A 23,763-nucleotide genomic window follows, 5' to 3' on the forward strand; every position below is an offset into this window, starting at 1 on the left:
CAGCCGTTCTCTCAAAAGGCATTACGGCGGAGATCAAGATTGCACACACATAAGAGATACCCATTTCCCCATGAACTAACTGAGACTGCCTAAAGTAGTAGTCTGAGTGGCATGAGAGAAGTCATGAAAAAAATGAAATAAAGAACAGAAAACAGAACCATAAACATGGAAATCCGAGTAAAGTCAGTAGTTCAGTTTATTGTCCAGACGATGACCAGTCCCCTCCTCATTAGAGTCTAAATTAGAGCAATTTGTAGAGAAACAACTCCAAAATGCCTTTTAGCCCTGTTGTGGATGATCTGAAAATCGTCCGTCCGTCTTTGTATTTGCTCGAGTAACCCATGCCTCATTGCTATTGATTTCTCCGAAACCGCACTCCGATGACTCCTCCCGGGGGGATCAACCATTGTAAACCAGTCCGGTCACGACAGAAGAAGCGGAAACTGCATCGCCTTACTCGGCCTTGGGCTCCTCAGCAGCAGGCTCTGCAGCCTTCTCCTCAGCACCCGCGGTGGCGGTAGTAGAGCTAGCCTCGGCAGCATTCGATGCAGGAGCAGCCTCAGCATCAGACGAGGTCCAGAGAGTCTGGGGAAGAATCTGTTAGAAGACGCTACTTCGTACATGGACGGGGATATGGTCAGTGGTCACGCACCAGGTTGTCACGCAGGAGCTGCATGATGAGGGTAGAGTCCTTGTAGCTCTCCTCCGAGAGGGTATCGAGTTCTGCAGGTGGAAATCCTGTCAGTATCCAGTCTCCATACACAAAAGCGCTATATCAAGGGACCCGTCAAGAACCCAAAACTCACCAGCAATAGCATCGTCGAATGCCTGCTTGGCAAGGTGGCATGCCTGGTCAGGAGCGTTCAGGATCTCGTAGTAGAAGACAGAGAAGTTCAGGGCGAGACCCAGGCGGATGGGGTGAGTAGGAGGCAGCTCGGTCTGGGCAACCTCGGTGGCGGCCTTGTAGGCGTCGAGGGATTTGTCGGCCGAGTCCTTGCGCTTGTCGCCGATGGCGAACTCGGCCAGGTAGCGGTGGTAGTCACCCTTCCTGTTAACCAGGGGTGGTCAGTGTTCGTGTCCTCCGTTATGTGTCATCGTTCTCGCGCGGAGCTATCTTACATCTTGTGGTAGAAGACCTTGGACTCGCCGGTCTTGGCGGAGGGGATCAGGTGCTGGTCGAGAACCTCGAGGATGTCCTCGCAGATCTTGGCAAGCTCGGCCTCGATCTTCTGACGGTACTCCTTGATCAGGCCGACCTGGGTGCTGTTGCCCTTGGACTCCTCCTTCTGCTCGATCGAGGTGACAATGCGCCAAGAGGCACGGCGGGCACCGATGACGTTCTTGTAGGCGACGGACAGGAGGTTGCGCTCCTCGACGGTCAGGTCACGGTCCTCGGAGGCGACAATCTTCATGTTCTCCACCATCTCTGTATGCGGGAGAAACAAAACAAACAAATATCAGCGCGGCCGTCCTCGAGTCGCGATAGGATTGCAGGCACGTACCTTCGTAGCGCTCGGCCTGCTCAGCGAGCTTGGCCAGGTAGACGGCGTCTTCGTGACCCATTTTGACGGATTGGAAGTCTAGTAAAGGGGGGCGGGCGGATTGGATTAGCTCAAGGCGAAGGGAGAAAGTAGGATGCAGGGAGCGAGCTCGCGAAAAGAGATGTACGCTGGTGAAACGGTAAACGGTGGTGGAGGGATCAGTGATGGTGACGGGATGGGATCAATGGCTTGAACACGTTATCGAAGGGATGGAGGCTGCAGTGTTGTTGCGCCTCGCTGACTTCATGACTAAAAGGAGGCTCCCCGCCCAACAGTGGGGTTCGCGCGTGGGCGAGCACAGTGATCCCAGGTGCCGGCCTCAGGCTGAGGCAGCCTGGTCACCCAACATGTGGGTGATGTGTGAACTGGAGTAGCCTTGCGCATAGTCTGAAGAGAACTCAACGTGTGTTGAAGGGAACAGGGCTAGGGAATTGTCGATGAGGATCATGATGACGACGGTCGCAGCAGCAGCAGCAGCAGTACATCAAGGTATCTCTCATATTGCGACAAGCTGAGTGGGGGGCTTCAGGTGCTCTAGGGAGGGAGGGTTCGCGGTTAATGATGGGCTAGACTGACCTGATTGACAAGAAAGACGAATGTTGAACTGGTTTGTTTAATGTGAAAAGGCTGCGTGCTGTGAAGTGAAGAAGATCACAATGTAAATTGCGTTTGTTGTGGTTTTGAGGAAAGAAAAGTATCGCACGTTAGAAAGTGGAGTGTCGAGGTTGTTTGGGGGGGGGGGATTCAGCGAGGGGTGTGTCCAAGGCAGGCGGATGGGAAAGGGTACCTAAGTGCCTAGTGGCACGCGGGCAGAGACAGGGTGGTGCAGGAAATTGGCGGCGGAAAGGCTTGCTGTGATCTCATGCACCACAAACCAGCACCAGCCAGTGGTGCCCACCCCTCCTACACTCCAAAAAAAGATATACGCGCCTGAGCAGCAGCCCATGCGAGTCCTCAGCGGTCCGCATGTGATGGTCAATCATGCCTTGCAAGGGTAAAATAAACTTCCTGCTTGTAATCTTGATTGAAGTTTATACTATTCCTTCTTTTCTAGGATAGATTGCAGAGGCGGAAGAACAGATCTGCCCTGCTATCCACCCGGCCCCAAGGCTAAGGGGCACCCGTCTGCTTCAAAGGTGATTTAGGCGCATCACACCATGTTTCCTGTTCACATTCATGCAGCCTTTTAGTTGCCCATTTGCCTGAGCTTACTATGGGTTCCTGCAAAGGGTCCTCGCAAGCAAGGCGCTTGTTCTCTGTTGCCCCATCTGAAAAGCGGCTCGGCTAGCCATTTTGGCTGTCTGCACTGCCCTGCACGAACCACCAATGTTAGCCGGCCAAAAGTGCTATTCCAGCAGCATCTGTGGGACCAGCCCGCCTTGTTTTCTGCCGTTAACCGACCGCAACAGAACTTCACATGTTGATCCTATGACTTTGCTTCCTTCCTTTTTATTCTTTTCCTCTTCTCTTCTTTTCTTTCATTGATTGGTCTACCTATGAGCGGTAGAGGGGCGGCTTGATGAAGTCGGTGGTGTATCGTACACCCGTCCCGGCTTAACCTCTCTCCCTTCAGAGATGGAATCCAACAGATGGGGGGCACAGCCCTGGAGATGGGTACACATCCATACGCTGAGAACCCTTGAGCTGACGATGATCATGGAGAAAGGGTTACAGCCATGTCCTCCCATTGTAAGAAAGAGAGAGATACAGGGCCAGAGGCATGACCTCAATTCCCCTGAAGCCCGTCTCTTCTTCCAGGTATTCATGTAGAATGATTGGCTGCCCCATCTCGAGACCCCATCTTGGGCCCCTGTTACCACCCAAACAAGTCCCGGACGTGCCAGACTCGCCGTGCCGCTTCCCACAGGGCCTGACGGATGGGGCACCAATCTACCCTCTCTGCCTTTCAAGGCTGCCGAGATATTCCGTCATTGGTCCACTGCCGCACCTATCCCTCCTTCCCTCCACCCGTTTGGAGCTCGGACAAGCTTTGTAAGGTCTCACACCACATTCCCACATCAGGTGCCAATTGAGGTTTGAAAGCTGCGTATGAACCCCCACGTCATACCTACCAACTCCTCACTTCCCACGGCCTGTGCCAGCTAACAGGACGTCCATAGTCTAGACGCTATCCAACCTTTTTTCCTTCTCTCTCTTCCTTCTCTGGACTTGATTTTCGCATACCATCCAAAATGCTCCGTCAATCCCTCACCAACCTCACCCGCCCGGCCGTCTCCTCGTCGCGAGCATTCTCCGTGTCCGCCCGTGTCATGGCCGCAGGCGACACCGGTGCGCCCCCCAAGGGTCTGGGCCAGGCGTAAGTCTTCCATCCCCTGTTCCAGCTCTCCTACCCTCTCCTCCACCAGGGCCATTGGGCGCTCTCAGCTATGGAGCTACCCGGGGCTTCCGCGCCGTTCTTCCCCCGGCGTTCCGGGTCTCGAGTATTCGGCACGGTGGTCAAAAAGCCTGGCCGGGCTGGGCTGTCTGCAGGCGCGAGAGTGGTTACAAACTGCTCTTTGTCTTCTTTTCTTGTTCTCCCTTGGGAAGGGAAAAAAGACAAGAGGGCGCGGAGTGATCCGGCCGGCCTCGACCACGAAACATGGAGAAGGTCATGCTGCTAACACCCTCGCTCCCGGAATAAACAGTGATGCCTTCCAGAAGCGCGAGAAGGCCAACGAGGACTACGCAATCCGCCAGCGCGAGAAGGAGAAGCTCCTGGAGCTCAAGAAGAAGCTGGCTGAGCAGCAGGCTCACCTGAAGCAGCTCGAGGCCCACATGTACGTGCAAATCCACCATACCTTCTCCCCGGCCTTGTTATCTCCCCCCCCCCCCCTTCCCTCTTCCTTCTTCTTTACCCGGCTGGCTGGCTGGGTCTTCGTGAGCGCGAGACTGACTGGGCCATTTCCGCAGTAACGAGATCACTAAGGACCAGGGCGGCGAGCACAACTAAAGCGACGACGTATGTTTATGGGTACCCGGGAACCACGTCCATACCGTGTAGGACTGGAAGCTATCTTGATTGGGAGAAGGTTTGCGCGACAATCAACGAGGGCGAAACTGTGGCTATAACGATGGGGTCGTTCATGGGACTGCTGGGGACATGGGCACACATACTGCCAATTAGTTCTCATTATGATCGAATCTCGTCTCCTGCGTACCTCATAAATCGCACAATTGTACATAAAATCGCATCAATTCTGTGGTTCTGGTAAAGTGCGTCGCACACTGCTCTGCACTTCTATGGACGATCTCCCCCAAGAAGGGGCTCAAGACTATGGAGTATTCGTGCTCAACGTTTCTTGCTCCGTCATGCCTCTCCTTTATCTTGGGTTCCATGATCATATAACACAGGACCCTGCCGTGCTGGTAAAAAATGTCCTCCTGGACGATGGTATTATCTCCTCGTGGCCTAATGATTCATGACTCTCGAAACACCCATGGTTATGAACGGCCTGTTAGGCAGATTGCTCTGCTTCGTGAAGGTCGGACTCCTCGCTCGTCAATAGATAGGAAACCAGGGATGTGCGCATTCCCGGCGAGAGAGCCCCCCCCCCCCCCTCTTCCATTTTTTGGGGCTATGGACAGATGTATCTCCTTGAAGATTCCCGCCTCTAGGGTTCAGAACATCACCTTACCGCCGGCCCAGATACGATCGGCCAAAGCCAGCCACTGCATCATTCGCCTGGTTACCGTAGTTGGTGCCCATATTGTTGGTCGCCTTCTGCGCAGCCTTGACTTTAGCCTCCAACGCCGCAGCATTGTCGTCGATCCACTTGAGCTGGTGGAGATGCCCGTTCAGGACACGGACAACCTGGCTGAGCTGTTTCGACACTTTGATCAGTACTCATTCCATACGAAGAGAAAAAATTGAGTCACTTCAGATGAGGGCTACTTACCGGATCGTCAGGCTTGTTGCCCTTGTTGAGCGAGCCCGAGATGTCGTTGATCTCAGAGATCATCTTGCCCAGGTCCTTGCCCATATCCTCCAACCGATCGGTCACGTTTTCGGCCAGCTTGTAGGTCCGCTCGCGCTCCTGGTCCGGTCCGCCAAGCTGATCGCTGGAGCCGACCTGCTTCTCGAACTGCTCGTCCACCTGCTTTTCGTACTGGTCAAGCCAGGCTTCGAGCTCGCTCTGGTGGCTCTCAACAGATTGCAGCTGCCGGTCAATCTCATTGGTGGCTTTCTCTGCCTCGTGAGTACTCAGGAATAGCTTCTGGATCTTTTCGCCATTCTCTATCAGAAGACGATCCCACTTCGCAACCTTCTCGGCCTGGCCCTTGAACTCCTTTTGGTACTTCTGGAGGTCAGAAGCCCATCGGGTGATGATCTCATCCATCGTCTTGTTCTTCAGCCGCGGCAGCGAGGCAGGCGGTCCGGCAGTCGAGTTGCCCATGGCTGCCTTTGATGCATCGACTGCTGCGTTGGTAGTGCTGCCGAGGCCAGTGGCCGCCGTCGATGTAGCACCGGGAGTGCCAGAGGTAGTGGTGGTACCCGCAGGTGCAGCTGTGGACGTGGACGCCGGCGCAGAGGTTGCTGCTCCGCTGAACAGAGTAGACGGCGCAGTGGCAGATGTCGTTGCTGGTGTGGTCGACGTGGCTGGCTTGGCGCCGAACAAACTTGGCGCGGCAGCCGTGCTGGTAGGAGCACTGGTAGCGGGTGCAGATGAAGCTGCAGCCGCAGGCGTGGTAGCTGAGAACAGGGAGGGCTTTGAGGCTGGGGCAGAGCTACCGCTGGCCGGGGTGGAGCCCAGTGTAGGAAACAGAGTTGAGGAGGACGGGGCCGTGCTCGCCGCCGTGCTGGTGGCCGGCGCCATCGTCGCAGCGGGCTTAGTACCAAAGAGGGGTGGTGTGCTTGTACTGGCTGTTGGCTCTGCAGGCTTGGCAGCCGATGCGGTGCCGCCGAAGAGATTTGAACTGGACGAAGTACCACCGGTGGAAGCTCCGAACAGGCTGCCGGCAGGCTTCTGAGCTGCTGCTGAGGCCGATGCAGAAGCACCGCCAAAGAGGTTTGACGCCGAGCCGCCTGCGGCAGGCTGCGAGGATGGGGTCGTGTTCGATCCAGCACCAAAAAGACCGGTGCTCGGCTTGTCTGTCCCTCCGAACAGGGACTTGGAAGCAGGCGCCTGCGAAGTCTGACCGGGTGCTGGCGCTGATTGACCAAAGAGTGCAGCTGAAGACTTCGAAGGGTCGGCTGGAGGGGCGCCGGCTGGAGTGGTAGAGCCCAGGTTGTTGAAGAGAGGCTTCGCAGGCGTGGCCTGGCCGGCAGGAGTGGGCGAGCTGAACAAAGAGCCTGCACTAGGGGCGGCAGACGTAGCAGCTCCGGGACCAGAGCCAGGAGCATTTCCTGTACTTGCACCAAAGAGATTTGTTGAAGTCTTGTTTGCTCCACCAAACAGATTTCCACCAGCGGTGCCAGTGGTCGTCGTGCCTCCGGCTGCTGGAGTTGATGTAGTGGGGGTGGTAGAGTTGTTGCCAAAAAGGTTGGACGATGCCGGCTTGCTAGCCCCTCCAAAAAGACCACCACCGCCTGCTGCGGGAGTTGAACCTGTCGATCCAGCACCTCCAAACAGGCCACCACCAGAAGAGGGTGTACTCGCTCCACCAGCACCACCAAACAGAGATCCTGCAGGCTTTTGGGCATTATTGTTGGTCGACCCTAGACCACTGAACATACTTCCACCACTTGACTGGCCACCAGCAGGTGTATTGTTGCTTGTAGCATTTCCGAAGCTGAAGCTGCCGGCAGGAGTTGAGGATGATGCAGCGCCACCAAAAATGGAGGAAGGGGCAGCGGTAGAGGAGGAGGCTGGCGCAGAAGTGCCTGGAGTGCCACTGCCAAAGTTGAATGACATGGCGGGCGAGATGACTTGCTTTGTTGATTGTCTTGGGAGGAGATGGTTGCAGTTCGAAGAGGCAAGAGGTGGGAAGGCGTGTCGGAGGAAAGTCGAGAAGGGCCAAGTCAGGATTGAGTCGCTGTGAAGCCTGACTTCAGTAGAGAATGGAATGTGCCCGCTGACTGAACAGACAAACAGTAATGGCTTTTCCCAGACAAGAGGCACCGGTGATGGAGTGCTCTCCCCAAGAACTCAGTGATTGAAAAGATGACAGGTCTCAGCAGAAATGTCAAAGACTGCACCTCTTGTCAGTTGGTGTGGAGATGAGACTGTCTGCTTCCTGCAAATGTTCATTTAGCAAGCTGAAGTTGCTGTCGCGATAGCTCGTACAAAACAGATCCAAAGCGCGCCAAGCTAGTTGTTGCCAGCCGGGAGTTGGAAATTTGGGGCAGGGGTGCTGTGCAAAGTTGCAGCTTTGACTTCTGCCGAGTCACAGTGCTTCGGCCAGTGAAGGGTCACAAGCAGTAGACAGTGCGGGTGGAGGGGGGGGGTGGACACCCCCGGTAAATCACCGCCCAGCCCGTGTCGCCCCACTATCTTGCTTCCCACGAGAGGTCTGGACCGGACCATTGACTATCTACCAGACGTCAAGGTTCCTTGGAAGAGGTCGATCGACTGGGCTAGCACTGAGCGTTACACTCCTCAGCTTGTCCATTCCGCGTGGAACTTTTTATGAGCAACCTCCCTGCCTGCATATACACCTGTCTCCATGGGTGCCCTTCCGCTGTATAATTGTCAGGCTTGAGACCCCTCCACCTTCTCTTCATTGCCCCTCCTTATTCTCCATTCTACCATCGCACGTGTCTTCATTCCATATCATCAACAACCTTCTCGAGTAACCGTTTCGACCCAACCCTTCTCTCTGTTCTTCGATCTTCTCCGGTCAACCCCAACGAACGGCCATGTCTGGCAGGAGAGACAGCCTGACGCCTCCCGAGAGGAGCGGGACCAAAGATCCCGGAGCCCATGAGCTGGGTAAGTGCTGCTATTACCCCTGAAGTTATGGTTTACCCGACCTTGGGATATCGTACTGACAGTAGCTGTCCGCAGATTCATCCGAATCTGATGATCACTTCTCTGATGCACAGTCCGTTCCTCGCAGCCCTAGCGCCTCTCCCATACCTAAGCTCCGGGTCGAGAAGGTCAGCCATGAGCCGTCCTATGGCGAAGTTCCGGGTACCGAGGCGTATAAGATGAGAGAGGAGGACGCAGAGCCAGACGAGATTGCTGTTGTGCCCGAAGAGAAGAAGTCATCCGACGGCGAGGATGAGGCAGGGGACATCAAGTCGCCCGCGACTCCTGGCGGTCACCCAATCCCCAAGACAGTGGTGGAGGAGAGCTCTGGCAACTCAGTGGCACAGTCCCACCCTGAAGTCAAACACAAGGGAGACGCATCACCGGATGTACTGATCAAGTCGCCGGTCGAGCAGGAAGGCACTGGTACGAAAATGTAGCAGGACCCTTCTTTAACCTCCCAAGGTACTGAGAATTCTCTATTGTAGTTGAGCCAATATCACCCGCGTTGTCCTCGCCGCAATCTGTTCGATCAAGACGAAAATCCTCTATTGCCAAGAAGGAGGTGGAAGGCGCTGATGATGGTGACGATGAGTTTGGGGATGATTTCGACGATTTCGAGGAGGGTGACGAGGAGGCGGAGTTCGATGACTTCGACGATGGGTTCCAAGAGCCCGTGACACCCGCTGCCCCTGTCCCATCATCAGCGCCGGCTATACAGCCATTATCATTTGTATGTTGTCCCTTTACGTGTATGACTTTGGTCTTGTATTTCCCATACTGATCTTGATGCCACTTTAGTCAATACCCGACTTCGATGGGCTGGACCCGGACGATATTGTCAGAACGACGGAGCCCTATCTCGACGCTCTCTTCCCCACCACAGCAGGCGATGACATGCCACCAACACCCACAGTATCTTCAAAAGACAATCCCATATTCCTCACCCAGCGCTCCGCCTCGCTCTGGTCTCAACTGGTCGCCCCACCGCCCCTCCAGCCGCCGGACTGGATCCGTTCTCGCATCCGCCGGCTCTTCCTCGTTTCCCTTGGCGTGCCCGTCGACCTAGACGAGATTCTGCCCGCATCAAAGCAGAAGAAACTCGTGCTCCCGTCCATGAACTCCCCGCGCACGTCCACCGACTCCCGACGATCTGGCTCACGCGCCCCCTCGCGGTTGAAATCGCCGCAGCCGGGACAGGAGAGTGTTCCGGACGGGCCGGTATCGTCCAAACCGAGAGGCCCGCCACCCCCACCCGAGTTTGACCTCGTCGCCGCGCGGCAGCTGTGCACGACCACAGATGAGGCGCTAGACGGCATGACGGACGGTGAGCTGAAGGAGCACATCGGCCGGCTGGAGGGGCTGGAGGGCACCGCCATGGCGGTGCTGGAGTACTGGAAGGATAGGACCGATGAGCAGATCAAGGAAAGAGAGGCATTCGAGGGTGTCATCGAGAACCTGGTCAAACACGCGCGGAAGACGAGGAAGTGAAAATAAGATTGTAGACGCTCAGAGGGCCTCCTTTGACAAGTAAAGAGGCCCCAAGCTCGGAAGGACCATGAATATTGGGAGAGCCTTGCGCCTCGTGCACAGAAATTGCTAGCTAGCTTACCACAATGAATCTTGGAAGCCGATCACCAAAGTCTACCGTCCTCCCCGCGTCTACGTAGTGGTACATCATCGGTAGGATAAACATGAGGACTCTGCCTTCCTCTCAATCAACGTTGTGGAAGGAAACTTAGTGTGCACATGTCCTGACTTTACAAGGAACCCGAATCCATGACAGAAATGGCCTATACCACGACCAAACACTCTTGTCTCACACAAAATGTGCTCACCACGGAAACACGTCGGCGAAGCGGAAATTTTGTACTGTGACTGAACTGACTTTTTTGTATTCCTAATGCTCTCTAGATACAGCCATAGCCATGGCAGCCAGGGCGTATCCACAATAGAGACAGATTCCCACTCTCCCTTCCATGATCACTACCGCCGCTCTCACAATAGTCATCAACTTAGTTAGTGCTGGGCTGCAGAGTATTTCCGGCAGCAATCGTAGCCCAGCCAATGAGACGCCAGTGCTTCTCGATACGTCGAGACAGCGCAACCTTTTCACCAATGTTTGTGCAGGCGGGGTTGGTCAGGATAAGCTTCGCAGCATCCTTCTTGATAGCCGCCACCTTTGCACCTGCTGAGGTAGAACCAATGTTGACCATAATGACCTCGTTCTTGGCCAGCTTCTCGACCTTGGCCTGCTTGCCGTCCGCAGTACGGACACCGAGCAGACGACGGAGCAGGTAGAAGTTGACCTCAATCTCAGAGTAAATCTCAGGCAGGCGGCCCTTGAGTCCGAGAACGAAGCCGACAAGACGATCGGCACGGCAGAGAGTAGGGTCGATGCGGGTGCCGACACCAATGAGACCACCGGGGACGGCGTACTTGAGGTCGTTCGACTCAGAGTTGAGGGAGACAATGCGGGAAAAGATGGGCGTGCACTTCAAGTCACCCTTGTCATCACGAGTGACGATACCTGGCCGGATCTCGATCTCGTCGCCGAGCTTGAGCACACCGTGCAGGATAGAGCCACCGGCGACACCACCCTTCAGCTCGTCGATCTCCGCACCGGGCTTGTTGACGTCGAAAGACCGAATGACGATCATCTGAGGGTCCATGCTGAAATCTCTGGGAGGCACAGGGATGGTGTTGACAATAGCCTCATTCACAGCGTCGATGTTGAACTTCAGCTGGGCAGAGATGGGGATCACAGGCGACTTGCCGGCGACAGTGCCACGGATGAACTTCAAAATGGACTGATAGTGTGCCAGGGCGGCCTCTTCCCGCATCAGATCGACCTTGTTCTGCAGAATGATGATCTTGTCCAGCTTCATGATCTCGATAGCAGCCAAGTGCTCGGAGGTCTGAGGCTGCGGGCAGGTCTCGTTTCCGGCGACCAGCAGCAGCGCGGCGTCCATGACCGCAGCTCCTGACAACATGGTGCTCATGAGAATGTCGTGACCAGGGCAGTCAACGAAGCTGAAATAAGACGTGGGTTAGCCACAAACATCCACGAACATACTACAAATCACGCGCAGACGAGACTACTTACGAGACGTGTCTCAACAATCTGTATGTGCCACCGCATCCCTCACGCTCGCAAGGAGGGTCGACCTCCTTGTCGCTCTTATAACTCCGAAAGCACCCAGGTCTTGGGCACTCCTTGTTGTCGCACTGGTAGATCTTGGCATTGGCGTAACCAAGCTTGATGGTGATGTTTCTTATCAACTCGTTCTTGAAACGAACGGTCTGGACGCCCGAGATGGCCTTCACGACCGTCGACTTTCCGTGAGCTACATGGCCGATGGTGCCGATGTTGATGGTCGCCTGCCTAGCGATAATCTCGGGGGTGAGAGGGGACAGAGTCGACACGTCGAGGTCCTTTGGCTCGGTCTGGGGAGGCAGAGTTGGGCGCTGCACGACGGGCGCGGGGGCAGCCTTCTTCATGGCAGGCTTCAGGGGCTTTTCCTCCTCAACCTCGTGGTCCGACAGCCCAACCTCAGAGGCCTCGCTGTCGGACGCATTGATGTCGTTGCCCAACTTATCCGTCTCGCCATTCTCCGCCATCGTGATGGTAGTAGGTGTTAAGTCCAAGGTGGGAAGGGAGCAGCACTCAATGTGCAGACTGTTCGTCACAGGGATCGATCGCAACAGCGAAAGAGGACTCCGAAATGAGGGTATTCGGGTGGGGAAGCGGATCGTTTGGGGGGGGGGGGGGTGATTGTTTTGAGGCAGACAATGCTTTGGACGCTGCTGTTGCGTTTGGTGGGTAGGTAGCCTCTTGCCTCTTTCAAGATTGAGTCACTGCAGAAGATTTCCTTAGCACTGACACCGGTACTTGGGTACATGCTGCGCTACCTACCCCTCCAAGCCCCACCAAGCATCCTTGGGCTGCGCCACAGTGGCTGGGGCTGGTGTCAGGGTCTGTCCTATTCACAACAGCGGTGTTGATATAAACTGGCTGTGGCTCTGGGCCTACGCAGTTTTATTGAATTGTATGATATTGTAATATATTGATCTTCTTGAAGCCATGCTTTTTCTTTTCTTTCTTGCTACTACTACTTTTTCTCGTTTCCTTTCTAGGCGGGTTCAATTTCCGTAATCCGTGGTCTGCTGCAGCACACTACTACTATCATATTATCTTTGAGGTCAAATTTGGCATAATCCGCTCCCATGCACACCAAGAATTTGCTGCCAATTCGCAAGGGGCTGAACTCAAATCCCAAATCCTATGTTGTCTATCCTGACCATGGATTCCAGAGACAAGGCCATCAAGCCTCAACTACTCAACTTTGAATCGCCAAACGGTTTTGTGAGTGCAAAGCAGGTCTCACTTATGATCTGGGGAGATCGTACAGCAAAGCAGGCAACAGTGATGGCCTCAAGGCCCTTTCGAGATCTTTGCCCCTTCAACAAACCCTAGATCAGGATCTCATACATTGAAACAAAAATCTCAACTTGATCTCCAAGACCTTCTCAGCCTCTCTCACAACGAAAGAATTACACACAGCACCATCCTTGACCTGCTGCTGGCAATTAGTGCCCGGCTATCCTAAAGATAATCCAATATGCGTACCAGTAATAGAACCGTCTAGGACATGTTGGTAGCTCTCGGCCCTCGTCGTGTCTTACACGAGGGTCGTCGATAGTTGCGAGGTATATTGTGGGAACAAGCTCTTCAACTTAATTGCTGAGACATGCTGCAGACCGAGCCTCGACCTTTGTAGCCCTTCTCAAGGAACAATCTGGCCCCGACGATGAGGACTGTCCGGTGGCCAGATAACTCCATATCAGTCTTGATAACTGGCACCTCTGGGCGGGAGAAGTGTCCAGCAACGAAGGGGGATCTTTTGTAATTTTCAAAGATTGCTTAGATGCTGATCTCGAGATCATGGTACGGTGTATTGCGTCGTGCCAGCTGACTAACCATCTCATATGATCCATAGTGAAAGGTGTCGTCTTCAAGTGGACTGAGGACGTTGATATGTCATGTACTCGGATCTGGGGAAGTGAAAGGAAGGCAGGTCGGACAGCGCCCAACTCCCGCACTGTCATCACTAACAGATTTCATTGCCTGCACACATAATCGGCTTACCCGTCCTCTCCAGGACTCATACTCTCCTCAAGGGCTACGACACCCTCGTTATATTAACGGTGATAGGATTACCACGGCATGCCCGAATATACCGAGTGCACATGGAGCATGTAGTGCCGTGGAATGTGCCGTCTCCATTATGGAATTTTCGAGGTCTCGATCGGGTTTGAGCCCAGCTGCAGGCCGAAAATTTCCTGGTCGTAATTCCCCAGTCCTCCTTCGCCTTTCTTGCCTACTCAAGCAGCCCGCCAGGTCTCATGCTCCAAGAATGTGTTGGTCAGCAAGATGCTCGAAGCAGAGGCACGCATAGCGAACGCAGTGTCACAGAGTATCAACCGACACCATGGGTTGGACCCTGGGGCAATGATCTTCAAGACAGACATGCTCAGTAAATGCTCACAGATCATCCTGAAGATGCTTGCGAAAAGATGACCCTGCCAATTATGAGATGATTCTGGCCATAGTCTCGAAAGGCACGTTATCGATGATCTCTCCCACGAGGGCCTGCGGTTTTCGTGCCAGCCGTGGTATGGGCTAGCGTCTCCCTTGCCGGCATGACATCCAATCATCATCCCTACTGCATGTTCAATGTAGGGATGATGAAGTATCGACTCCTTTGTTTGGAGAGCTTCAGCGTCACGGCGTAGTTCGATAATGTGGAGAGACCTACAGGCTCTATCATGGGGGCCAAGATGGAATAAGCAGTTGCATCTGGCTCAACAATGGAGTGAAAAGTGCCAGGGCCTCCTCTGGGTTTGCGGGAAATTGCTGGCACTGCTAAGCAAAATTGTTCGACACTTTATGAAGCCTATCGGATGACTCGCACTTCATGCAAAGTCAACCGCTCGTCAAGACCCATCATGTCCGGTGGAATCGCCAAAGGCAAAAGGCAGGCTTTGCTATTAATAACTGGTCTCCACGAGGACAAGCTTACCACTGCAGCGTGGTGGTCATGACTAGCAGAACACTAGCTTCAACCGGCCAGTGTCACGGTGCACAACATGGCCTGAACGGCGCTATAGATGCAATACCACCCACGATATTGGAAGGTAGGTTAAAACCAATAGACCGCTGTCGCGATTTCCTATTTTAGGGGCACAGAGGACATCGCTGTCCCCTTCTTGGGGCGCGAAATGCTGAGTGCGTCATGCTTGTCATCATCACCGGACAGCCTTTCTTGAACACTTGCTTCTCGCCACGCCCGTAGCCGGCGATGCACCGACAAATACAGACGTTATCGACGGCTTGACGGGTGTGAGGGACTAGAGACTTTGGTCTGCAGCCACAGCTCAAGGATCGTGCAGCAGCGAGTGGAGGCGTTGGGGTCCCGCAGTGCGACTCAAAGCTCTTTTTCCTGTGCTTGTGTACTTACCACAGTAACTCATTTGGTACAATGGTATGCAGCCATGATTACCTCAACAACGACAGGCCCTGGGGAATGGTTTGCCAACAGCCTCAAGGAGACCAGACTGGCGTATTGCAGCGTGTCTGGCTTGCCTCTGCTTGCCCGGAGAACACCTGGTTCGCCAGCAGCAACGAGGCGTGGCACGAAGCGACGAAGCGAGAACGAAGAAAAGAGGGGTGTGGTGTCTTATTTTCGGGTGGCAATGGGCCGCTGGGGGATGAGTACGCACCTGCAAGCTGCAGATGCGCCCAGAGGGGATCACGCACATCTGCAGGATGATTGGGCGCGTATGTGCTGGCAGCAGCCAATCAGAGATGAGATGCGTGTGATATCCAGCGAGGGCGACCGGGGGGTAAGCACACCTTAGTCCCGGACGGGACAAGGAAGCCGGGGTCCTCGACAAGGTCTCAAGCTACTTCTCCACCCACGACGTCCCATCGTGGCCCTCAGAATAGCCGCCGAGGGTCACCAACCAGAGCTCTTGACGAGGCCTGTCTCTTCCTAGGAGGGGGGCCTTGCTGCCATGGCTAGAACAGGCTCGGAACTCCATCTTGTCGGCCCAATCACCTCTTCTCCCACGCTCAACATGGAAGTTCGGGACTGTAATGACAAGGGCCTCTATGGCGCCAAAAAGTGTTGCTGTCTGGGCCGCCTCGGAGCTTGTATCCAGGTCGAGCGAGGACGAGGGCGAATATGAGTCTTTCCAGCCTTCGTCGTCTCTTTCCCCTCCATATCATGTCACATTGAACGTCAATGCTATTGTTCCTCTTTCCTCGATCCAACGAGTCCATGTCATATGGATGACCGAGCGCCTTTCTTGCGATCCATACACTGCATATCTTTTTGCACATGCGTGGCCCTCTGCGTTTCGCCCCTCTCTTTTGAGATCGTCAAATTTGAAGCCCTTGTGGTCTGCAACATAGTCTGATCTTTTCTCCGAGATTGTTTTAGCTGGACGAGCTACCACGCCGGAGCAACCCCATCTAATACAAGAGACTTGCTTCCCGCCTGGCTGGCGCCACCTGGATCACACGCATTGGGCGTCTATTTTTCTTCAGGAATCGCCGGCTTACATTGGCACACTCGAGGTGGTCACCCTATCAGCTCTTCGAGTACCAGCTGCCGCCGTGGACCCCAGTCCTGCGTATGGAACCTTGGCTGCTCCCGCCCGTGTCACCCTCCCCCATGCAAGGCGCCATATCGGCACTCCCACCCACGAGCGTCGTCGAATGAGAATACCCCTCTTCGTCTACTACTTGTAACTGAAAACCATTGTCCTCCCCACGCAGCGGGACTTTGGAACTCTTCTCTCTTCTCGATAGCTGGCCTCTCACGATCTCAATTTCTTTATTTTTTCTTCTTCTTGGTTGCTTGCCTCGTCGTCTTCATCATCTTTCACCAGACTGCTTTCTCAAGAGTCGACGAGCACATCACATTGCTTAACCTCCCAAGTCATCGGGTCTTCTTCCTTTTTTTTCCCCTTTTCCAATTTCGCATAACGACCTCTCGTCATACCACATCAACGCCATGGCGATCAACGACGATAAGAGGCGACCTGCCGCCTTGAACCTCGAGACTCGCCGCAAAGACTCATCAGATTCCACATCTTCCACATCATCACTGGGCAAGCCGCCAAGGACACCGCGGTTTGCCGAGGCCACCAGCATCCACTCACCAATCGAGGCACAAGGGGAGAAGAACGTCTTCCCACAGTCACAGCCAGGGGATATCGGCTTCGGATACATCAACAGCAACCCTGAATCCGTCACAATGCCAATGAGCCCGAGGTCACCGCTCAAGAGTGCCCTGAAGGTGCCGGGAACACCAGGACGTGGATTCAACCCGCTTAGCCCGACATTCAGGGAAGAGCAGGTTCTGGAGAAGAGAGAGGCATTGACCGACGTCGAGCAGGCAAAGGATCTGGTATGACCCACCTTGAATGAAGCAGATCACCCCCCGAGATAGTTGTGGAGCAGCTACTGACCTGAATTACAGAAAGTCAAAACCAGAGTACGAATGGCTAAGTTTGCACTCCGCGGCGTGAACTTCAGTTGCAGTCTTATCGTGCTTGCTATGCTGTCGTCAACCTTTAGCATCTTCAATGCCACCAAGGAACTCACAGCCAAGAACGGCCTCCCGGCATGGGCTGCGAATACCAATATCACGCCTCAGATCCTGACCCTCGTCTCCTCATGTATCTCTCTCTTCCTCTGCATCCTCGTCTTCATCGGATACACGCGTGGAGGCCACAAGAGAGCAGAGAAGGTCGGCGTCTACTACACGCTCTTCGCCTGTGGCTGGTTCATCTTCAGCATGGCCATCTGGGTCACCAGCATCATCATCCTGCAGCACGCCAAGGTCAGCAGCGATAACAAGGATCTGTGGGGGTGGTCATGCAACAACAACATCCGCCACGAGCTGTTCAACAACCAGGTGGACTATGCGCTTGTGTGCAGACTTCAGGTAAGACTCTTTCACACGCATACACAGAGACAAAGCGGTGCACTCGAGGCTGTCTCCCGCTGGTGTGAACAGAATGCTAAGGCACAAATAACAGAACTGGTCCCTCGTCTGCATGATCATTGAGGTCGTCATCGAGGCCATCTCCATCACCCTCTACTCGGTCGTCTTCTACCGGTACTACAGCAAGCGCCGCCTCATGAAGTCGATGGACATGCGCGACAAGGCCCGCTCCGACCTCTACCTCGCCCAGCTCCGGACGCAGTCCGCACCCAACACGCCCGGCTTCGGCCCCAAGTCCCCGTCCTTCTCCTCTGTGTACGGCCCTAAGTCGCCTGGTGGGTACTCGCAGCAGGCCCTGTCTCCTCGCTTCCCACCGACCGCCTACCGCTCCCTCGGCGACATCGAGGAGACCGGCGCCTCGCCCTTCACCCCCGGCGGAAAGCACATCCCTGAGCCGCAGAGCAGCTTCGCCTCGATGGCCACCGCCAGGGGCGCTGCCGCGCCTTTCAAGCTGCAGGCGCCGCCATCCAAGGCGCCCTCTGCCACAAGGAAGCCCGGCCTGTCGCCCGTCGAGGCGTCGCCTATCGAGAGGTTCTCGCCGCTACAGAGGCCACAGCAACAGCCTGAGGTTCCGTCCATCACCGTCAACGAGCACGGCCACGGCCCCGTCGCGGCTGAGGAGCCAGTGTACGACGCCGTGCCCATCCCGGGCGCGTACGCCGGCCAGGCGATCAAGAGCCCGCCTCCAGCCCAGACAAGCTTCCACGGGAGGTAGAGAGGGCTTCCATGCGACTCGCAGACGACCTTTTTCTTTTTGTCTTTTGTCCTCGTGACCACAGCTATGCTGGATGAAACTGGGTGGAACTATACCATTGGGCGTTGGGGAGGGACAAATTTTGACGAGAACGTTATACCGATTTTCTTTTTTATATCTACAAGGGACATTGCAAGAACGATGTATCTACCGTTCACTTTAGTAATTTTCGATTCAAAGGGTGAGGCGGGCTGGTAAAACCCAGTCCCGTATTGTATGTACAGTGGAGGAAATTCAGTTAGAGAATGACAACAATCAAAAGCTTGTCCTCTACTACACTTTCGATCACATCGCAATTGTGAAGATGTCTTTACCAACAAAAGAAGGAAACGAAGACTGCCAGGTTTTTTTTTTTGGGTGGGGGGGGGGGGGGGGGTTTGCGCCCTTTCGAGACCCGTTCCCTGTTTATGGTCTTTCCACCTGATCCGGGTGCTAGGAAATTAACAAGGAGCACAAGTTTTTGGTTGATGTCTCATTTAGTTCGCAGTGGTAGACACACATGAGACTGGTTCGAGATCGCAACCACCCTCCTCCCCTTTTTTTTGTGGTCGAGGTGGGTGTAATTAAGTGTCTGATTACAGAGTGAGGAGAGTGATCGCATGTTTATGAATTCGTAAGACTCTGCATATTGCTCTACTTTAGTTTATTTTGGTCTGAGAACGTGCAAGTAGGAATCAATCAAAGTGCCATGGAAACAAAATCCCTTTGAGTCTTATGATCTCTCAAGGTAGAATTATGGCAGAGGCGCTGCAAGGTCTGGTGGGGATACCCACCTCGATTGCTTGTCTAAAGTTTGTGGAACTGTGCTACCTCGATGATTTTGGAGGGAGATGAAAAATGTCCATGTCCCCAAGACAGCACAGGACAGCACACAGCAATTAACAATTATAGGATACGAGGAATGCATTGCTGCTAGACGCCTTTAAACTCAACCCACAAGGTCAATCATTAGCAGAAGCAAGTACTTCGCGTTCTTGAAGTACCTGATATGTCAAGGGCGAGCTGTGGCTAAGAAAGCCATAGTGTAGGTCGCACCTTGGAGACAGCCATCTGTGTCACTCTTCCGACTTAGCACTGCACTGCCAATCTACCTTAATTTTGATATGATATCATAGTAGAATGAAGGTATTACAAGACTTATTAGGAACAGATTTTCTCATCAAAAAAAGATGTTGACAACATCAGAATCAAACGACTCCATGCAAACCACTCAAGAGTACTTCTAACGGAGGGGCCCGGCAGACCGCTGTGAATTGGTCCAGGCCCCTGACGACGCCCCACCAACGTCACCGCTCGACACGACTTCCAAGCTGGCCTTCACCGGATTCAGGGTCCCCAAGGTATTTATACTCCAGCCTCTCAACTCTTTACGACTTCCTTTCAACCTTCTCTTCCCAGTCCGTAGACTGTGCTGTGATATATACTTGAATAGGAGAAACTACCACCTGATTTTCTACCACCTACAAACAAAATGCCCATCTCAGACGCCACAGGTAAGCTCGTCGTCCTCCCCTCCAATTCAAGCCAGCTTCAAGCCCTCCTCGTCCTCCGCCCCCTTCGGTCCATGGAGCCCATAATTCAACCATGTCGTCTATCTTCGAGTCCTCCAGGCTGACCAGTCGTCCCTCTCTCTCCTCTCTCCCTCTCTCTAGTAATCTTCGTCCTCGGCGGCCCCGGCGCCGGCAAGGGCACGCAATGCTCCCGCCTCGTCTCGCGCTACGGCTTCACGCACCTCTCCGCCGGCGACCTCCTACGCGCCGAGCAGGAGCGGCCCGGCTCGCAGTACGGCCAGCTGATCAAGGACTACATCAAGGACGGCAAGATCGTGCCGATGGAGGTGACCATCGCGCTGCTGGAGAACGCCATGAAGGACGCCGCCGGCGCCCCCGGCGCCAAGCGCCGCTTCCTCATCGACGGCTTCCCGCGCAAGCTGGACCAGGCCCTCAAGTTCGAGGAGTCCGTGTGCGCCGCCGAGTTCGTCCTCTTCTACGACTGCCCCGAGGCCACCATGGAGTCCCGCCTGCTCGAGCGCGGCAAGACGAGCGGCCGCGCCGACGATAACGAGGAGTCCATCCGCAAGCGCTTTAAGACCTTTATCGAGACCAGCATGCCTGTTGTCGAGTACTACGAGAAGCAGGGCCGCGTCGCCAAGATTGATGCGACCCCCGAGCCGGAAGAGGTCGAGGCTAAGACGAGAGAGGCGCTGACGGCCAGGCTCGGTGAGGGATTCTAGGAGGGGCCGGTGGGGGGGGGGGGGGAATACGTTTCGTGAGTGAAGAGGTGGAAGAGGAGGAACATGGACATACTAGGCTTGGTGGGTGGTAGATCGACCATGCTGCGCATAACAAAAGGGGAAAGGGGAAGATGAACAAAGTTACACCTAGAAGGCTATTGTTGCCACGGTCATGATTTTCTTTGTTGGGGGAGTCCTGCCACGAAATAAACAAACATACATACATTGGGATATTCGATAGAGCGTCAGACATGAATGATTCTGTTCGCAAATGCAAGTTTTTATTCCGAAGCATTTTTTACCCCTTGCTCTATCCTCCCAACGCCAGGACCCAGAACCTGCTCTGCTCCGGGTGATCACTTCGTGATGGTCCAATCTACCGGAGATACCTCTGCCTCTGGCTTGACGATTCCTGCCTGCTGTACGCTCTGCTTCCTCTCTAGTCCCTGTCTCTCGCTCTCTAGTCGTCATTGTCGTTCCTCGGCCTGCGCCCACCACGTCCATGAGGGGGGCCGTCGCTGATCCCCGCACTCGTAAGCTTCTTCTCCAGCTCCTGCTGCTGCCTCTCCTTTGCCTTCTCCGCCTCGACCTGCTGAACCCTGAGCACCGTGTGGACGTGGCCTATCGTAGTCTTCCACACGTCAATGCGCGATTGCAGTTCACGCCACTGCTTGTCGCTGAAGACGCGGTAGATGGTCTTGTGGACCTTGAACACTCGATCCCGTTGCGACATGCGGCCCTCGACCAGCTGTGCACGGATCACATCGATGATCCAGAGCTCGACCTCCTCCGCAGGGACCTGCAGGCCCTTTGCGATCACGTCGTAGGGGATCTCGCGGTCCTGGTGTGACGCGGCCAGGCTGGCGAACGTCAGCAGCCGCATCTTGGTCTCCAGGGTCTTGTCGTCCAGCTTCTCCTTCTCCAGGAAGCCCTCGTGCTCGAGCTTGAAGTCCTTGAAGTCCTCCAGGTCCTGCTCCGCGAAGATATCAAGCAGCTGCGCGTAGACGGGGTGGGTGTCCATAAGTGACTGGACAGGCGCGAGGGCCCGCAGGCCCTGGAAGTCGTAGGCCCACGGGCGCTCAATGATGAGTATCATCTTGAGCGCGCGCAGGGAGAGCTTCTGGGCCTCCTCCGAGGAGCTGTCGTCGGCGTCGAAGGTCCGGAGCGCTTCCAGGAGATGCTCGTATGCTATCTTGTTCTCGTCGGCGGCCTCTGCTGCGTCGGCGATCTCCACGTATAGTCTCTGCCTGCCCTCCTCCTCAGTGCCCCATGCCTCCAGCCAGCCGGGCACGTTCTTCAGGGCAGGCTTGATGGTGTCGAACATGTTGTTCATCTTCACAAAGCGAACAATCTGCAGGAAGACGTTGAACCGTACTGGGTCGTCCTTGCTGAGGAGGTTGAAGACGGTCGACAGGCTGCCGAGGGCGAGATCGCGGCCGTTGACGGGCGAGGAGGTGATGGGCTTTGTGAGGTTGGAGCAGATGGGCTGCAGGTGCTTCTTGGGGTCTTTGGAATAGTTGATGACGGCGAAGATGAGCAGGTTGTACGCAGGGCCAATCTCCTTCTCTGGTGCAGAGTTCAAGACCGGTGAGGCCTTGACGATGGCGGCAAGCGCATCTTCGGTCTGACCCTTCTCAATCAGCGGCCGGATCTCATCGCCGGCCTTCACGTAGTCGGCGATCTCTTGCAGGATGTCGTTGGTGCTGCCATCGACGAAAACCAGACCACGAGGCGCCATGTTGGGAAGAGGTGATTGTGCGAAGCTGAGTCTCGAATCTGACGTCGGTTCTGAATGGGAAGGGAGGGCGGCGGAGGAAGGAGAAGGTACAAGGCCAACCCGTTGATATTGTTTGTCGGTCCTTGGAGTGGGTGGTTGCAGAGGAAAGGTTCTTTGACCCTCCGATTCAACAGACCCCACCAAAACGCTCGTGCTGCCAGTCTTTGATGGCTAAACTGGCACGCACTCAACTTTGGGTCGCGCCCTCACTGAAATTTCTCAGTTGGTGGGCGCGGGGAGGTGTGGCTGGGTACTGCGCTAGCCAGGGATTAGGTGGAACCACCTGTGGCGCACCACCCTCTCTCCAGAGTCCAGATGTGCTGTGGTAGCTGGAGCTGCAACTGGACCCCCTTACAGCCATCATTTTCACCAATGCAACAACGCCTGTGCGATGGACCAACTGGTTGCAGCAAGCAAGGTTCTCTCCTTCGACCGTAGGAAAAGAATATTACAATACTCACACATATGACACTTTCTCGTCTAAAGCACAAGATTTTCATCTTTTTTGCTTAAGTATCTTCCGGCCGAAATCTGAGACTACCTAGAACAATCCTGCAGCCTCGCCGAGCATATGTACCAATGGTATGCATTGATGTGGTTGCACTTGGCACCGCACCACCACTCTTGAATCAACCACTCTTGAATAACCTGCTTTTAAAGAGGGATGCTTAAGGCGCATCGCAGATTGAAAAGAAGAAGATTACAGAGGGAGAAGAAGAAAAAAAAGTGCCTTGGGTTACTTCCATGACGTATCTCGCAGGAGATAGGGTTTGCCAGAAACAATGTGAAAGCAGGACTACAGTTTCTCCATGCTCCCAAGCCACTTGGGCATAACACTGAAATCTTGAACCACGGCGTCGCTGATGCGCACAGTAGTATTGGAGAAGGAAGGAACCAGCCTCTGATTGAATAGAAGTGGAGATGTTCTAAAAGAGTCATCTCTCATTTGTTGACCGGTATGGTTCACCGACAACAGTCACCTTATCCTATCATGAGGATCAGACAAGGCTGCCATGTCTTGCAGCGGAAGTCTCTAAGTAGCAGAAAACGGTCAATGATTACGCACCAGGGCGCAGACAACTCGTGGTTAGGCTTTAGCAAGTCACACTTGTCTCAGAAGAGACAATAAATCGCAAGCAGCCGTCAGGTGGAACTGATCGTGTTATTCTTTTCCAGATCCTCAAGAGTTCCTCGATTCGAGTGTCCTGGTTGTGAGGAACCCTGCAGGTGATGTCAATCGAGTCATCCGGCCCATCCACACCCCTGAGCCTGGGCCCTCGTCTATCCCTGCTGCACCTGCGCACGCCCGTGTCGAGGAGAAGAGAAAAAGTTAAGTGACCACTGGGGGTCTGACCACCTGAGTCTGCCTACCCAGCAGTATTATTCAGCCCTGGAGGCCCTGGACTTCGATCGCCGTTCAGATTCTGATGAGGTCCCTTGAACTGACATCAGTCCCCTCGCTAAAACTCCACA

At 54.6% G+C, this 23,763-nt stretch overlaps 10 protein-coding genes across 10 annotated transcripts; 6 read left to right on the forward strand and 4 right to left on the reverse strand.

Moving 5' to 3' along the window:
• Positions 1-41: 41 nt before the first annotated feature.
• M406DRAFT_355089 (uncharacterized protein) lies at positions 42-2,222 on the reverse strand. Its single transcript, XM_040923076.1, has 6 exons — positions 2,118-2,222; positions 1,503-1,580; positions 1,120-1,426; positions 807-1,048; positions 653-723; positions 42-585 (listed from the first exon to the last, which is right to left on the reverse strand). Exons 2-6 carry the CDS (start codon positions 1,561-1,563, stop codon positions 454-456), a joined length of 813 nt encoding a protein of 270 aa, XP_040779905.1. The 5' UTR covers positions 1,564-1,580; positions 2,118-2,222; the 3' UTR covers positions 42-453.
• A 1,511-nt stretch (positions 2,223-3,733) lies between these two features.
• M406DRAFT_337263 (uncharacterized protein) lies at positions 3,734-4,491 on the forward strand (the record flags this gene model as incomplete). The annotated part of the gene is made up of 3 exons (XM_040921237.1): positions 3,734-3,858; positions 4,187-4,318; positions 4,452-4,491. The coding sequence occupies 3 exons, from the start codon at positions 3,734-3,736 to the stop codon at positions 4,489-4,491; spliced, it is 297 nt and encodes a 98-aa protein (XP_040779906.1).
• A 226-nt stretch (positions 4,492-4,717) lies between these two features.
• On the reverse strand, positions 4,718-5,715 carry M406DRAFT_355091 (uncharacterized protein; the record flags this gene model as incomplete). The annotated part of the gene is made up of 3 exons (XM_040923077.1): positions 4,718-5,361; positions 5,438-5,600; positions 5,636-5,715. 3 exons carry the CDS (start codon positions 5,713-5,715, stop codon positions 5,173-5,175), a joined length of 432 nt encoding a protein of 143 aa, XP_040779907.1. The 3' UTR covers positions 4,718-5,172.
• Positions 5,716-5,917: 202 nt separating this feature from the next.
• Positions 5,918-6,692, forward strand: M406DRAFT_321077 (uncharacterized protein). The gene has a single exon (XM_040919469.1). The coding sequence runs from the start codon at positions 5,934-5,936 to the stop codon at positions 6,507-6,509; it is 576 nt and encodes a 191-aa protein (XP_040779908.1). The 5' UTR covers positions 5,918-5,933; the 3' UTR covers positions 6,510-6,692.
• Positions 6,693-8,337: 1,645 nt separating this feature from the next.
• M406DRAFT_273487 (uncharacterized protein) lies at positions 8,338-10,331 on the forward strand (the record flags this gene model as incomplete). The annotated part of the gene is made up of 4 exons (XM_040918188.1): positions 8,338-8,410; positions 8,486-8,875; positions 8,938-9,182; positions 9,251-10,331. The coding sequence occupies 4 exons, from the start codon at positions 8,338-8,340 to the stop codon at positions 9,938-9,940; spliced, it is 1,398 nt and encodes a 465-aa protein (XP_040779909.1). The 3' UTR covers positions 9,941-10,331.
• On the reverse strand, positions 10,315-11,582 carry M406DRAFT_355093 (translation initiation factor 2 gamma). The gene is made up of 2 exons (XM_040923078.1): positions 11,556-11,582; positions 10,315-11,482 (listed from the first exon to the last, which is right to left on the reverse strand). Exon 2 carries the CDS (start codon positions 11,449-11,451, stop codon positions 10,465-10,467), a length of 987 nt encoding a protein of 328 aa, XP_040779910.1. The 5' UTR covers positions 11,452-11,482; positions 11,556-11,582; the 3' UTR covers positions 10,315-10,464.
• Positions 11,583-12,493: 911 nt separating this feature from the next.
• On the forward strand, positions 12,494-12,945 carry M406DRAFT_355094 (uncharacterized protein). The gene has a single exon (XM_040923079.1). It carries the CDS (start codon positions 12,735-12,737, stop codon positions 12,924-12,926), a length of 192 nt encoding a protein of 63 aa, XP_040779911.1. The 5' UTR covers positions 12,494-12,734; the 3' UTR covers positions 12,927-12,945.
• Positions 12,946-16,332: 3,387 nt separating this feature from the next.
• M406DRAFT_355095 (uncharacterized protein) lies at positions 16,333-18,552 on the forward strand. Its single transcript, XM_040923080.1, has 3 exons — positions 16,333-16,926; positions 16,999-17,466; positions 17,561-18,552. Exons 1-3 carry the CDS (start codon positions 16,531-16,533, stop codon positions 18,239-18,241), a joined length of 1,545 nt encoding a protein of 514 aa, XP_040779912.1. The 5' UTR covers positions 16,333-16,530; the 3' UTR covers positions 18,242-18,552.
• A 1,199-nt stretch (positions 18,553-19,751) lies between these two features.
• On the forward strand, positions 19,752-20,513 carry M406DRAFT_71911 (uncharacterized protein; the record flags this gene model as incomplete). Its single annotated transcript, XM_040925508.1, has 2 exons — positions 19,752-19,773; positions 19,933-20,513. The coding sequence occupies 2 exons, from the start codon at positions 19,752-19,754 to the stop codon at positions 20,511-20,513; spliced, it is 603 nt and encodes a 200-aa protein (XP_040779913.1).
• Positions 20,514-20,657: 144 nt separating this feature from the next.
• Positions 20,658-22,441, reverse strand: M406DRAFT_355096 (PCI-domain-containing protein). Its single transcript, XM_040923081.1, has one exon. It carries the CDS (start codon positions 22,249-22,251, stop codon positions 20,974-20,976), a length of 1,278 nt encoding a protein of 425 aa, XP_040779914.1. The 5' UTR covers positions 22,252-22,441; the 3' UTR covers positions 20,658-20,973.
• Positions 22,442-23,763: the final 1,322 nt, after the last annotated feature.

This window comes from Cryphonectria parasitica (genome assembly GCF_011745365.1).
Source record: "Cryphonectria parasitica EP155 unplaced genomic scaffold M406scaffold_2, whole genome shotgun sequence".
NCBI classification, from domain to species: domain Eukaryota; kingdom Fungi; phylum Ascomycota; class Sordariomycetes; order Diaporthales; family Cryphonectriaceae; genus Cryphonectria; species Cryphonectria parasitica.

What these genes read in the sequence shown, in the direction of transcription:
- M406DRAFT_355089 (XM_040923076.1), bottom strand. Translation starts at nt 1,563, where the DNA reads ATGGGTCACGAAGACGCCGTCTACCTGGCCAAGCTCGCTGAGCAGGCC. An exon ending in GCAGGCCGAGCGCTACGAAG is followed by an intron (nt 1,427 to 1,502) that starts GTACGTGCCTGC and finishes TCCCGCATACAG; the next exon opens with AGATGGTGGAGAACATGAAG. An exon ending in AGCTCCTGCGTGACAACCTG is followed by an intron (nt 586 to 652) that starts GTGCGTGACCAC and finishes ATTCTTCCCCAG; the next exon opens with ACTCTCTGGACCTCGTCTGA.
- M406DRAFT_355096 (XM_040923081.1), bottom strand. Translation starts at nt 22,251, where the DNA reads ATGGCGCCTCGTGGTCTGGTTTTCGTCGATGGCAGCACCAACGACATC.
- M406DRAFT_355095 (XM_040923080.1), top strand. Translation starts at nt 16,531, where the DNA reads ATGGCGATCAACGACGATAAGAGGCGACCTGCCGCCTTGAACCTCGAG. An exon ending in TCGAGCAGGCAAAGGATCTG is followed by an intron (nt 16,927 to 16,998) that starts GTATGACCCACC and finishes CCTGAATTACAG; the next exon opens with AAAGTCAAAACCAGAGTACG. An exon ending in CGCTTGTGTGCAGACTTCAG is followed by an intron (nt 17,467 to 17,560) that starts GTAAGACTCTTT and finishes CACAAATAACAG; the next exon opens with AACTGGTCCCTCGTCTGCAT.
- M406DRAFT_355093 (XM_040923078.1), bottom strand. Translation starts at nt 11,451, where the DNA reads ATGAGCACCATGTTGTCAGGAGCTGCGGTCATGGACGCCGCGCTGCTG.
- M406DRAFT_355094 (XM_040923079.1), top strand. Translation starts at nt 12,735, where the DNA reads ATGTTGTCTATCCTGACCATGGATTCCAGAGACAAGGCCATCAAGCCT.
- M406DRAFT_321077 (XM_040919469.1), top strand. Translation starts at nt 5,934, where the DNA reads ATGGCTGCCTTTGATGCATCGACTGCTGCGTTGGTAGTGCTGCCGAGG.